This window comes from Taudactylus pleione, unplaced genomic scaffold (genome assembly GCF_031769625.1).
Source record: "Taudactylus pleione unplaced genomic scaffold, aTauple2 ptg000762l, whole genome shotgun sequence".
NCBI lineage: Eukaryota > Metazoa > Chordata > Amphibia > Anura > Myobatrachidae > Taudactylus > Taudactylus pleione.
In genome coordinates, this window is record NW_028285164.1 from 2744621 (window position 1) to 2760394 (window position 15774).

A 15774-nucleotide genomic window follows, 5' to 3' on the forward strand; every position below is an offset into this window, starting at 1 on the left:
AATGCCTCATTAATTCACAAAAGGTTTATTACCAACAGTCATAGTAAGGACAGGACCGCCGTGAAGAGTGAAGGTGGGTACAAGATTCCCTGGCCCCCACAGAAGCAAGGTAGGTGTAACCATGTCCACACAGTGGTGCAGCCAGACCTTCCTTGGCTTGCCTCCTGTGTGCGCCGAATGGACGGAGTTACAATCAGAGTATAGTCAGGTCAGGGATTAGGTGTACAGCTTAGGGTGAAACACAAATATGTAGGTGAGTGCCCATTTGCCAGAGCACTTAATCGCTGTATCACAGGCCCCATATCAGAATTTGGAGGGGATGAGGGGGGCAAAGTGATGCCAATCAAGCCTCCAAAGAGCTTGCCTCAGGAGCGTGACTTCTCTCCCCTTCGTGCCCCATTTAGGATCAAGACTTTTGGCGAATGCAAGAATTGACAGATTTGAGTGGTTTGGAGATTGTCCCAGTATCTCCTGATCTTTGAGCGCGCTAACAAGTGATTTATCTATAAGAACTTCTGAGCATACTCATGAGCGTTTGTGAGCTGGGATAATAACTAAGTCCTGGAGCTCACTCAGTGAGAATCTTCCACCGGCGTAGAAGTGTTAAGCATCTGAAGAAAATGGCGGTTTTACGTTACTCAAAAATATTCGCACAGTATAATACATTGGGGGAGATGTATCCAACTTTTCTGCTACCATCCCTATCTGTTGTGTTATGTGCATTCTATAGAGGAGATGCTCCAAACATTATTTTATTAACTTAAACAATATGTTGTTTGTTTGGTTTTTTTTGTAGAACCCTCCTATTATTTTTTTGCCACTTTTTATAATTACAATTATAATAATTACTAACCAAATACCATAAGCCAGGGGACACCAAGTGGTCACATGCTGAACTGCAGCTGTGAATTCTAACATCATTGGGACAAGTGATACAGTATATTGAGCCTCATATAGGAACTTATTCAACATCAGGAGCTGGATGGAGAGCAACGTAATCTCTCTTATATACAAAACATATGCAATGTGTATAATGGTTTTGTTCCATTATATACTTATAATAGATGCATTCTATTCATTCCAGAACAGGTGCGAAACCATTTTAGTTCCTCCTTAAAACATTTACTGATTTTAACAAAACATAGGTATCCATTCTGCTCTGTATATTACGTCCGACTATGGGTTAAAGTTAGATTGGAAGCTGTCCCCAGTACAGGGCCCTCCCTCTTCCTTTCTTCTTGTCCACTCCTATCTGGTTCACCTGGTCCTTCTTATATTGGTCTGTACAAGGCTTTAGGCTTGTTCTGTTCTGTTCTCGGTGGAACGAGATAAGATTCTTTGGATACAAAGACGTTAATCAAGCCACACAAACAATATTTGTTAAAAAGACATTTATTACAAAGTAAAAGGAAAACTACTTAACTTGCTTGTCAGATCATCTAATTAGAACATAAATGTTTTTTCTTCCCAGGAGCCCCCTCCAAAACCTTGAAGCTGGGATCTTGTACATCGAGCATAGGCTGAATGTATACTAACAAGTTACATCTTATATAGGGGGGAAAATTCCTACATCAGCATTTAAACAAGTATAAAGGTCATATTTGTAAATATACATAAGTATTTAAAGACAGTAGAGGGGCACTGTTGCCTCAATTATGAATGTTGGACATCTACCTATTTATGGTGTATGTACTTAGGTAAACTGAAGGTAACACAATGTTTACTGAGGCTCAACTATGGTAACAATGAGACATAGGACCTCATTCAGAGTCGGTCGTTGTGGCCGCTCGGTTGTACGCAGCCGATGTTCGCTAAACTGCGCATGCGTAAAATTCGTAATGCGCGTGCGCAAACTAGCTGTTACGATCAGAAATTTCTCTCTCCTTGAACACAGCCAGGTCGTTAGTTTGAGTGACAGAATGAACCGTTTGTGGGTGGTAACAGGGGAAGGTGCTTGAAAACGGGGGAGTGGAGATCCGAACGCAGGCGTGCCTGACTAGGCGAACGGCGTTTAATGGGAGTGCATAATTAACAAAGTAGTGTCATGGCACACGTGACATGGGAGGTTATTGCACTGACTAGATCGTAGTGCTTAAGAGAGGGTATGGTCAGCCTTAAGCTCTGTGATCAGCTCCGATGGGTCCCGATGGTCGCGATTAATCCTTATATCCCAGGAGATGACGTGTGTTGTGATCGAGAAGGGGGCGTGATGTAGTCTTAAGGCCGCTTCTTACCCTCGGTCGTTCAGCTAACGATCTCATCTTAGCGACGCAACTTGCGATCGCTTCATTTGCATATCGGGCCCCTTTCCCCTACGACCGTGCGGCCGCAACGACCGACTCTGAATGAGGTCCATTGTTGATTAAACAGTGAACTTTGGGCATTGCTAACCTTTTCCTGATACAGCAACTTATATATACACATATATTTCACCAGAGCCGTCGCTTAAAATACATAATTTATATTTTAATCACAAACCACCGTTCTTCAACTTGTATTATATACAAAACATATACATAATTACCAAACAACATTATAAACATAAATGAAACTGCTGAAAAAGACACTCTAAACCTAACACAGATGTATACAGCTAAAACAACATCTAATGTCTTACACAGATATAAAGACAATGAATAGAAATGGCTGTAAATAGCCATTTTGCTCTCCCATTAAATATCTTTTACCTATTATGTCCTATGTATGATGCTTTATCTCTTGGTATCAATGTGTTTATGCTTCTTGAATGTTGTTTATTTAGATTTTGTTAGTTTTATATTTTTTCTTCTTCTTGGTTCTCTGTGTTTTATCTGCAATGCTATTTTCCCCACTGTACGGTGCTATAGAATGTTATAAATAAATGATTACAATAATAATAAATATAATAGTAATAATAATAATGATAATAGGTATGTACTATGTAATAGCATACTGTTGTGTGTAACCAAACTTGGGGAGAAATGTAACAGCCTGTGACTTGTGAGACCCCAGCAAGTCTGCCAGGTTGTTTTTTGCCGTTTAAATGATGGCTACTTTATAACATTGGGCAGACTCGCCGGTATCTCGCTGATGATTGCATTGCACAGGCTATTACATCCCCCCCCACCTTGAATTTGTGGGCTGCAAAGTAACTGGGCAAAACCCTGCATCGAGGGGCTGCTTTAGCCCTTTGAGCTGCAGAGTTGTTAGAGGTGACTCTGGCTAATATACTGTGTATATCTGTCATTTCACCAGAGTGTTTTTTACAGAAATAAAAATGTCACACAAGGGTTAGAGCTGCAGATTTTATTGTGGGAGAAGAATGCACAAAGACGAGGGAACGACAGATGATAGAACAGTCAGGGGTGGGGGACACGGTGTAGAGAAACCCGGCACTGCCACAGTTATACCAGATATGGTCAGTAAGTCCTGTGTAGGGCGAGTGCCCCATCTTGGGAATGTGAAGTGGTTGCTAGAGATGTACATTGGGAGGGGGGGGTTGAGTAGTGCTGGCCTGCAGGTAAGATTCAGTAGCTGATGGGCAGGGGTGCGATGCTCTGCAGCACAGGATGGTGCAATCCTCTGGCTGATTACTTGAGGCAGTGTGCACAGTTGCTGGATGGATAGTCCCAGTGGAAGCCGACGGCATCAATGACAGACCCAGAGCTTCCACTCACGAACCGGAGTACGGTGTTGGAGTACAGGGGTACTCCATTGAAACTGGTTCCATAATCTTTCCCAATGGTAAACTGGCGGAATTTGTTTGTGATAAACACCAACTTCCTGACGTGCGTGGCGTATTTTCCTGATACCTGGATGATAGACTCTCCCGGGTGCAGGAAGATCTCCTCCAAGTCCCCCAAGGATCCCCCTTGGTACTTTGACCATGTTGTCCCATAGCGGACTTGCAGGCTGTGGAGAAAGGAAATCCTTGTTAGACCTAGGTACGTATCTGTAGTGGGTGCAGGAGGTGCCACTGCTTTTGGGCCCAGAAGCTTGGGAGGTCCTCCGCCAGGACCTGCCTCCCATGCACCCTGCTGGACAGTGTGTGATAGTCACTCAGCATACACAAAGGGACAGTCTACAAACTACTTGCAGACAAGTACAGTGTATTGAATGAACATGATTGTGGGGAGTAGTTTATAGACCATCATTTTTTTTCAGCCTCACAGCTAAGAAGGAGCCCACCAATCACATACTGAGGAGAGCGGAGTGCACTAGGTGAGGCGAGTCGCAGTCACACTGTGGGTCATAGTATGAACTGGAGACACTGTTATATACTGCGAACTGGGGCACTACAATGAGGCATAGTGTGAGCTGGGGGGACTTGAATGTGGCATAATGTAAATCGGGGCACTAGAATGAGGCATAGTGTGAGTTGGGGCATTACAATGAGGCATAATGTAAACTGGGGCACTAGAATGAGGAATAATGTGAGCTGAGGGCATTACAATGAGGCATAATGTTGGGCACTAGAATGAGGCATAATGTTAGCTGAGGGCATTACAATGTGGCACAATGTAAACTGGGGCACTAGAATGTGGCATAGTTTGAGCTGAGGGCATTACAATGAGGCATAATGTAAACTGGGGCACTAGAATGAGGCATAGTGTGAGTTGAGGGCATTACAATGTGGCATAATGTAAACTGGGGCACTAGAATGTGGCATAATGTGAGTTGAGGGCATTACAATGAGTCATAATGTAAACTGGGAACCTAGAATGAGGCATAGTGTGAGCTGATGGAATTACAATGAGCATAATGTAAACTGGGGCACTACAATGCGGCATGATATGATTTGGGGGCACTGTGTAGCATAATGTGAACTAGGTTACTAGTGTAGAGAGTTGTCTCTCTAGAAGCATTTGGGCTCTCCAAAACATTGCTGTGGGACCCACAAGGTTCTTGCAATGCCCCTGGTTTACTAGAACCTGTCAATTAACTATCACACAGACTCTAAATGGGGTTGCTGAGAGGTTCCTGCATTTATAATGAGGGCGAAATCTGCTGCCTGGCCTGTGTAAGGATCTCTGCCTGGCCCGTGTACGGATCTCTGCCTGGCCCGTGTACGGATCTCTGCCTGGCCAGTGTATGGATCTCTGCCTGGCCCGTGTACGGATCTCTGCCTGGCCCGTGTACGGATCTCTGCCTGGCCTGTGTATGGATCTCTGCCTGGCCTGCGTATGGGTCTCTGCCTGGCCTGCGTATGGATCTCTGCCTGGCCTGCGTATGGATCTCTGCCTGGCCCGCGTATGGATCTCTGCCTGGCCCGTGTACGGATCTCTGCCTGGCCCGTGTACGGATCTCTGCCTGGCCTGTGTACGGATCTCTGCCTGGCCTGCGTATGGATCTCTGCCTGGCCTGCGTATGGGTCTCTGCCTGGCCTGCGTATGGGTCTCTGCCTGGCCTGCGTATGGATCTCTGCCTGGCCTGCGTATGGATCTCTGCCTGGCCTGCGTACGGATCTCAGCCTGGCCTGCGTACGGATCTCTGCCTGGCCTGCGTATGGATCTCTGCCTGGCCTGCGTATGGGTCTCTGCCTGGCCTGCGTATGGGTCTCTGCCTGGCCTGCGTATGGATCTCTGCCTGGCCTGCGTAAGGATCTCTGCCTGGCCTGCGTACGGATCTCAGCCTGGCCAGCGTACGGATCTCTGCCTGGCCCGCGTATGGATCTCTGCCTGGCCCGAGTATGGATCTCTGCCTGGCCCGCGTATGGATCTCTGCCTGGCCTGCGTATGGATCTCTGCCTGGCCTGTGTATGGATCTCTGCCTGGCCTGTGTAAGGATCTCTGCCTGGCCTCTGTACGGATGTCTGCCTGGCCTGTGTACGGATCTCTGCCTGGCCTGTGTACGGATCTCTGCCTGGCCTGTGTACGGATCTCTGCCTGGCCTGTGTATGGATCTCTGCCTGGCCTGTGTATGGATCTCTGCCTGGCCTGTGTATGGGTCTCTGCCTGGCCTGTGTATGGATCTCTGTATGGATCTCTGCCTGGCCTGTGTATGGGTCGCTGCCTGGCCTGTGTACGGATCTCTGCCTGGCCTGTGTATAGATCTCTGTATGGATCTCTGCCTGGCCTGTGTATGGATCTCTGCCTGGCCCGTGTATGGATCTCTGCCTGACCTGTGTATAGATCTCTGCCTGGCCTGTGTATGGATCTCTGCCTGGCCCGTGTATAGATCTCTGCCTGGCCTGTGTATGGATCTCTGCCTGGCCTGTGTATGGATCTCTGCCTGGCCTGTGTATGGATCTCTGCCTGGCCTGTGTACGGATCTCTGCCTGGCCTGTGTATGGATCTCTGCCTGGCCTGTGTATGGATCTCTGCCTGGCCTGTGTATGGATCTCTGCCCCGCCTGTGTACGGATCTCTGCCTGGCCTGTGTACGGATCTCTGCCTGGCCTGTGTATGGATCTCTGCCTGGCCTGTGTATGGATCTCTGAGCAATGTAAGAGGGATACAGCGCATGACGGCCCTGATTCAGAGCCGGACACTCTTTTTTTTTTTCGGGAGCCGGCTTCCTGTGACCACCCACAGCTTTTGCGAGCGGCCAGGTTATGGTCGCGACCATCGCGACCATCGGGCTTGCGACGAGACCCTTGTGGTAGGGTCTCATCTGCCGCAAGCCCCAGTGAGCTTCTGGCTCTAATAGAGCTGGAAGCTCACTACTGACATAACTCCATTTTGCCAGCCACTCCCCCTGACTCGCCTACCAAATTCGAACGCCGGTGCAAGTGATTCTCGCTCGCTCCAGGGCTCACGTGCGCAACGACTGGCCATCGACCCGCTGAATCAGGCCCGAAGTATGCTATGGCTGATACTAAGGAAGAATGTCTGCAGAGAACCCCAGTAACTGCACTATACCAGAGAGAGGACCCCAGTAACTGCACTATACCAGAGAGAGGACCCCAGTAATTGCACTACACAAGAGAGAGGACCCCAGTAATTGCACTATACCAGAGAGAGGACCCCAGTAATTGCACTATACCAGAGAGAGGACCCCAGTAATTGCACTATACCAGAGAGTGGACCCCAGAAATTGCACTATACCAGAGAGAGAACCCCAGTAATTACACTACACCAGAGAGAGGACCCCAGTAACTGCACTATACCAGAGAGAGGACCCCAGAAAGAGGACCCCAGTAATTGCACTATACCAGAGAGAGGACCCCAGTAACTGCACTATACCAGAGAGAGGACCCCAGTAACTGCACTATACCAGACAGTGAGAGAACCCCAGTAACTGCACTATACCAGAGAGAGGACCCCAGTAATTGCACTATACCAGAGAGAGGACCCCAGTAATTGCACTATACCAGGGAGAGGACCCCAGTAATTACACTATACCAGAGAGAGGACCCCAGTAACTGTGTTATACCAGAGAGAGGACCCCAGTAATTACACTATACCAGAGAGAGGACCCCAGTAATTGCACTATACCAGAGAGAGGACCCCAGTAATTCCATTATACCAGAGAGAGGACCCCAGTAATTGCACTACACAAGAGAGAGGACCCCAGTAATTGCAATATACCAGAGAGAGGACCCCAGTAATTGCACTGTACCAGAGAGAGGACCCCAGTAATTGCACTATAATAGAGAGTGGACCCCAGTAATTGCACTATACCAGAGAGAGAACCCCAGTAATTACACTACACCAGAGAGAGGACCCCAATAACTGCAGTATACCAGAGAGAGGACCCCAGTAAGAGGACCCCAGTAATTGCACTATACCAGAGAGAGGACACCAGTAACTGCACTATACCAGAGAGAGGACCGCAGTAATTGCATTATACCAGAGAGAGGACCCCAGTAACTGCACTATACCAGAGAGAGGACCACAGTAATTGCACTATACCAGAGAGAGGACCCCAGTAAATGCACTATACCAGAGAGAGGACCCCAGTAATTGCACTATACCAGAGAGGGGACCCCAGTAATTGCAATATACGAGAGAGAGGACCCCAGTAATTACACTATACCAGAGAGAGGAACCCAGTAATTGCACTATACCAGAGAGAGGACCCCAGTAATTACACTATACCAGAGAGAGGACCCCAGTAATTGCACTATACCAGAGAGAGGACCCCAGTAATTGCACTATACCAGAGAGAGGACCCCAGTAACTGCACTATACCAGAGAGAGGACCCCAGTAATTGCACTATACCAGAGAGAGAACCCCAGTAATTGCACTATACCAGAGAGAGGACCCCAGTAACTGCGCTATACCAGAGAGAGGACCCCAGTAACTGCACTATACCAGAGAGAGGACCCCAGTAATTGCACTATACCAGAGAGAGGACCCCAGTAATTACACTATACCAGAGAGGGGACCCCAGTAATTGCACTATACCAGAGAGAGGACCCCAGTAACTGCACTATACCAGAGAGAGGACCCCAGTAATTGCACTATACCAGAGAGAGGACTCCAGTAACTGCACTATACCAGAGAGAGGACCCCAGTAACTGCACTATACCAGAGAGAGGACCCCAGTAACTGCATTATACCAGAGAGTGGACCCCAGTAATTGCACTATACCAGAGAGAGGACCCCAGTAATTGCGCTATACCAGAGAGAGGACCCCAGTAACTGCGCTATACCAGAGAGAGGACCCCAGTAATTGCGCTATACCAGAGAGAGGACCCCAGTAACTGCGCTATACCAGAGAGAGGACCCCAGTAATTGCGCTATACCAGAGAGAGGACCCAGTAACTGTGTTATACCAGAGAGAGGACCCCAGTAATTGCATTATACCAGAGAGAGGACCCCAGTAACTGCGCTATACCAGAGAGAGGACCCCAGTAACTGCATTATACCAGAGAGAGGACCCCAGTAACTGCACTATACCAGAGAGAGGACCCCAGTAACTGCACTATACCAGACAGAGGACCCCAGTAATTGCACTATACCAGAGAGAGGACCCCAGTAATTGCACTACACAAGAGAGAGGATCCCAGTAATTGCACTATACCAGAGAGAGGACCCCAGTAATTGCACTATACCAGAGAGAGGACCCCAGTAATTGCACTATACCAGAGAGAGGACCCCAGTAATTGCACTATACCAGAGACAGAACCCCAGTAATTACACTACACCAGAGAGAGGACCCCAGTAATTGCACTATACCAGAGAGAGGACCCCAGTAATTGCACTATACCAGAGAGAGAACCCCAGTAATTACACTACACCAGAGAGAGGACCCCAGTAACTGCACTATACCAGAGAGAGGACCCCAGTAATTGCACTATACCAGAGAGAGGACCCCAGTAACTGCACTATACCAGAGAGAGGACCCCAGTAACTGCACTATACCAGAGAGAGAGAGAACCCCAGTAACTGCACTATACCAGAGAGAGGACCCCAGTAACTGTACTATACCAGAGAGAGGACCCCAGTAATTGCACTATACCAGGGAGAGGACCCCAGTAATTACACTATACCAGAGAGAGGACCCCAGTAATTGCACTATACCAGAGAGAGGACCCCAGTAATTGCATTATACCAGAGAGAGGACCCCAGTAATTGCACTACACAAGAGAGAGGACCCCAGTAATTGCAGTATACCAGAGAGAGGACCCCAGTAATTACACTATACCAGAGAGAGGACCCCAGTAATTGCACTATACCAGAGAGTGGACCCCAGTAATTGCACTACACCACAGAGAGAACCCCAGTAATTGCACTACACCAGAGAGAGGACCCCAGTAACTGCACTGTACCAGAGAGAGGACCCCAGGAAGAGGACCCCAGTAATTGCACTATACCAGAGAGAGGACCCCAGTAACTGCACTATACCAGAGAGAGGACCCCAATAATTGCACTATACCAGAGAGAGGACCGCAGTAATTGCATTATACCAGAGAGAGGACCCCAGTAACTGCACTATACCAGAGAGAGGACCCCAGTAATTGCACTATACCAGAGAGGGGACCCCAGTAATTGCACTATACGAGAGAGAGGACCCCAGTAATTACACTATACCAGAGAGAGGACCCCAGTAATTGCACTATACCAGAGAGAGGACCCCAGTAATTGCACTATACCAGAGAGAGGACCCCAGTAATTGCACTATACCAGAGAGAGGACCCCAGTAACTGCACTATACCAGAGAGAGGACTCTAGTAACTGCACTATACCAGAGAGAGGACCCCAGTAACTGCACTATACCAGAGAGAGGCCCCCAGTAACTGCACTATACCAGAGAGAGGACCCCAGTAATTGCATTATACCAGAGAGAGGACCCCAGTAATTGCACTACACAAGAGAGAGGACCCCAGTAATTGCACTATACCAGAGAGAGGACCCGAGAGAGGACCCCAGTAATTACACTACACCAGAGAGAGGACCCCAGTAACTGCACTATACCAGAGAGAGGACCCCAGTAAGAGGACCCAAGTAATTGCATTATACCAGAGATAGGACCCCAGTAACTGCACTATACCAGAGAGAGGACCCCAGTAACTGCACTATACCAGGGAGAGGACCCCAGTAATTGCACTATACCAGAGACAGGACCCCAGTAATTGCATTATACCAGAGAGAGGACCCCAGTAATTGCACTACACAAGAGAGAGGACCCCAGTAATTGCACCATACCAGAGAGAGGACCCCAGTAATTGCACTATACCAGAGAGAGGACCCCAGTAACTGCACTATACCAGAGAGAGGACCCCAGTAACTGCACTATACCAGAGAGAGGACCCCAGTAACTGCACTATACCAGAGAGAGGACCCCAGTAATTGCACTATACCAGGGAGAGGACCCCAGTAACTGCACTATACCAGAGAGAGGACCCCAGTAATTGCACTATACCAGGGAGAGGACCCCAGTAATTACACTATACCAGAGAGAGGACCCCAGTAATTGCGCTATACCATAGAGAGGACCCCAGTAACTGCGCTATACCAGAGAGAGGATCCCAGTAATTGCGCTATACCAGAGAGAGGAACCAGTAGCTGTGCTATACCAGAGAGAGGACCCCAGTAATTGCGCTATACCAGAGAGAGGACCCCAGTAATTGCGCTATACCAGAGAGAGGACCCCAGTAATTGCGCTATACCAGAGAGAGGACCCCAGTAATTGCGCTATACCAGAGAGAGGACCCCAGTAATTGCGCTATACCAGAGAGAGGACCCCAGTAATTGCACTATACCAGAGAGGGGACCCCAGTAATTGCACTATACCAGAGAGAGGACCCCAGTAACTGCACTATACCAGAGAGAGGACCCCAGTAATTGCACTATACCAGAGAGAGGACCCCAGTAACTGCACTATACCAGAGAGAGGACCCCAGTAACTGCACTATACCAGAGAGAGGACCCCAGTAACTGCACTATACCAGAGAGAGGACCCCAGTAACTGCACTATACCAGAGAGAGGACCCCAGTAAGTGCACTATACCAGAGAGAGGACCCCAGTAACTGCACTATACCAGAGAGAGGACCCCAGTAATTGCGCTATACCAGAGAGAGGACCCCAGTAACTGCGCTATACCAGAGAGAGGACACCAGTAATTGCGCTATACCAGAGAGAGGACCCCAGTAACTGCGCTATACCAGAGAGAGGACCCCAGTAATTGCGCTATACCAGAGAGAGGACCCAGTAACTGCGCTATACCAGAGAGAGGACCCCAGTAACTGTGCTATACCAGAGAGAGGACAGAGAGAGAACCCAGTAACTGTGCTATACCAGAGAGAGGACCCCAGTAATTGCATTATACCAGAGACAGGACCCCAGTAACTGCGCTATACCAGAGAGAGGACCCCAGTAACTGCATTATACCAGAGAGAGGACCCCAGTAACTGCACTATACCAGAGAGAGGACCCCAGTAACTGCACTATACCAGACAGAGGACCCCAGTAATTGCACTATACCAGAGAGAGGACCCCAGTAATTGCACTACACAAGAGAGAGGATCCCAGTAATTGCACTATACCAGAGAGAGGACCCCAGTAATTGCACTATACCAGATAGAGGACCCCAGTAATTGCACTATACCAGAGAGAGGACCCCAGTAATTGCACTATACCAGAGAGAGAACCCCAGTAATTACACTACACCAGAGAGAGGACCCCAGTAACTGCACTATACCAGAGAGAGGACCCCAGTAAGAGGACCCAGTAATTGCACTATACCAGAGAGAGGACCCCAGTAACTGCACTATACCAGAGAGAGGACCCCAGTAACTGCACTATACCAGAGAGAGAGAGAACCCCAGTAACTGCACTATACCAGAGAGAGGACCCCAGTAACTGTACTATACCAGAGAGAGGACCCCAGTAATTGCACTATACCAGGGAGAGGACCCCAGTAATTACACTATACCAGAGAGAGGACCCCAGTAATTGCACTATACCAGAGAGAGGACCCCAGTAATTGCATTATACCAGAGAGAGGACCCCAGTAATTGCACTACACAAGAGAGAGGACCCCAGTAGTTGCAGTATACCAGAGAGAGGACCCCAGTAATTGCACTATACCAGAGAGTGGACCCCAGTAATTGCACTATACCACAGAGAGAACCCCAGTAATTACACTACACCAGAGAGAGGACCCCAGTAACTGCACTGTACCAGAGAGAGGACCCCAGTAAGAGGACCCCAGTAATTGCACTATACCAGAGAGAGGACCCCAGTAACTGCACTATACCAGAGAGAGGACCCCAGTAATTGCACTATACCAGAGAGAGGACCGCAGTAATTGCATTATACCAGAGAGAGGACCCCAGTAACTGCACTACACCAGAGAGAGGACCCCAGTAATTGCACTATACCAGAGAGGGGACCCCAGTAATTGCACTATACGAGAGGACCCCAGTAATTACGCTATACCAGAGAGAGGACCCCAGTAATTACACTATACCAGAGAGAGGACCCCAGTAATTACACTATACCAGAGAGAGGACCCCTGTAATTGCACTATACCAGAGAGAGGACCCCAGTAATTGCACTATACCAGAGAGAGGACCCCAGTAACTGCATTATACCAGAGAGAGGACCCCAGTAACTGCACTATACCAGAGAGAGGACCCCAGTAACTGCACTATACCAGACAGAGGACCCCAGTAATTGCACTATACCAGAGAGAGGACCCCAGTAATTGCACTACACAAGAGAGAGGATCCCAGTAATTGCACTATACCAGAGAGAGGACCCCAGTAATTGCACTATACCAGAGAGAGGACCCCAGTAATTGCACTACACCAGAGAGAGGACCCCAGTAATTGCACTACACCAGAGAGAGAACCCCAGTAATTACACTACACCAGAGAGGGGACCCCAGTAATTGCACTATACCAGAGAGAGGACCCCAGTAATTGCACTACACCAGAGAGAGGACCCCAGTAACTGCACTATACCAGAGAGAGGACCCCAGTAATTGCACTATACCAGGGAGAGGACCCCAGTAATTACACTATACCAGAGAGAGGACCCCAGTAACTACACTCTACCAGAGAGAGGACCCCAGTAACTGCATTATACCAGAGAGAGGACCCCAGTAACTGCGCTATACCAGAGAGAGGACCCCAGTAACTGCGCTATACCAGAGAGAGGACCCAGTAACTGCGCTATACCAGAGAGAGGACCCCAGTAATTGCGCTATACCAGAGAGAGGACCCCAGTAATTGCGCTATACCAGAGAGAGGACCCCAGTAATTGCGCTATACCAGAGAGGGGACCCCAGTAATTGCGCTATACCAGAGAGGGGACCCCAGTAATTGCGCTATACCAGAGAGAGGACCCCAGTAATTGCGCTATACCAGAGAGGGGACCCCAGTAATTGCACTATACCAGAGAGAGGACCCCAGTAATTGCACTATACCAGAGAGGGGACCCCAGTAATTGCACTATACCAGAGAGGGGACCCCAGTAATTGCACTATAACAGAGAGGGGACCCCTGTAACTGCACTATACCAGAGAGAGGACCCCAGTAACTGCACTATACCAGAGAGAGGACCCCAGTAACTGCACTATACCAGAGAGAGGACCCCAGTAACTGCACTATACCAGAGAGAGGACCCCAGTAACTGCACTATACCAGAGAGAGGACCCCAGTAATTGCACTATACCAGAGAGAGGACCCCAGTAATTGCACTATGCCAGAGAGAGGACCCCAGTAATTGCACTATGCCAGAGAGGGGACCCCAGTAATTGCACTATGCCAGAGAGGGGACCCCAGTAATTGCACTATACCAGAGAGGGGACCCCAGTAATTGCACTATACCAGAGAGAGGACCCCAGTAATTGCACTATACCAGGGAGAGGACCCCAGTAATTGCACTATACCAGAGAGGGGACCCCAGTAATTGCACTATAGCAGAGAGAGGACCCCAGTAATTGCACTATACCAGAGAGAGGACCCCAGTAATTGCACTATACCAGAGAGGGGACCCCAGTAATTGCACTATACCAGAGAGAGGACCCCAGTAATTGCACTATACCAGAGAGGGGACCCCAGTAATTGCACTATACCAGAGAGGGGACCCCAGTAATTGCACTATACCAGAGAGGGGACCCCTGTAACTGCACTATACCAGAGAGAGGACCCCAGTAACTGCACTATACCAGAGAGAGGACCCCAGTAACTGCACTATACCAGAGAGAGGACCCCAGTAATTGCACTATTCCAGAGAGAGGACCCCAGTAATTGCACTATGCCAGAGAGAGGACCCCAGTAATTGCACTATGCCAGAGAGGGGACCCCAGTAATTGCACTATACCAGAGAGGGGACCCCAGTAATTGCACTATACCAGAGAGGGGACCCCAGTAATTGCACTATACCAGAGAGGGGACCCCAGTAATTGCACTATACCAGAGAGAGGACCCCAGTCTGCGCTATACCAGAGAGAGGACCCCAGTAATTGCGCTATACCAGAGAGAGGACCCCAGTAATTGCGCTATACCAGAGAGAGAACCCAGTAACTGCGCTATACCAGAGAGAGGACCCCAGTAACTGCGCTATACCAGAGAGAGGACCCCAGTAACTGCGCTATACCAGAGAGAGGACCCCAGTAACTGCGCTATACCAGACAGAGGACCCCAGTAATTGCGCTATACCAGATAGAGGACCCCAGTAATTGCGCTATACCAGAGAGAGGACCCCAGTAATTGCACTACACCAGAGAGAGAACCCCAGTAATTACACTACACCAGAGAGAGGACCCCAGTAACTGCACTATACCAGAGAGAGGACCCCAGTAATTGCACTATACCAGAGAGAGGACCCCAGTAACTGCACTATACCAGAGAGAGGACCCCAGTAACTGCACTATACCAGAGAGAGAGAACCCCAGTAACTGCACTATACCAGAGAGAGGACCCCAGTAACTGTACTATACCAGAGAGAGGACCCCAGTAATTGCACTATACCAGGGAGAGGACCCCAGTAATTACACTATACCAGAGAGAGGACCCCAGTAATTGCACTATACCAGAGAGAGGACCCCAGTAATTGCATTATACCAGAGAGAGGACCCCAGTAATTGCACTACACAAGAGAGAGGACCCCAGTAATTGCAGTATACCAGAGAGAGGACCCCAGTAATTACACTATACCAGAGAGAGGACCCCAGTAATTGCACTATACCAGAGAGTGGACCCCAGTAATTGCACTATACCACAGAGAGAACCCCAGTAATTGCACTACACCAGAGAGAGGACCCCAGTAACTGCACTATACCAGAGAGAGGACCCCAATAATTGCACTATACCAGAGAGAGGACCGCAGTAATTGCATTATACCAGAGAGAGGACCCCAGTAACTGCACTATACCAGAGAGAGGACCCCAGTAATTGC

General features: G+C 48.8%; 1 protein-coding gene across 2 annotated transcripts in view; it reads right to left on the minus strand.

The window, feature by feature from the left end:
- Positions 1-3569: 3569 nt before the first annotated feature.
- LOC148476912 (zymogen granule membrane protein 16-like) overlaps positions 3570-15774 on the minus strand; it is a 42827-nt gene continuing 30622 nt past the window's right edge. For both annotated transcript variants that reach the window (XM_088457483.1, XM_088457484.1), the window contains exon 4: positions 3570-3891. In XM_088457483.1, coding sequence (XP_088313609.1) covers positions 3570-3891 — 322 coding nt within the window. The remainder of the gene's footprint in view (positions 3892-15774) is intronic.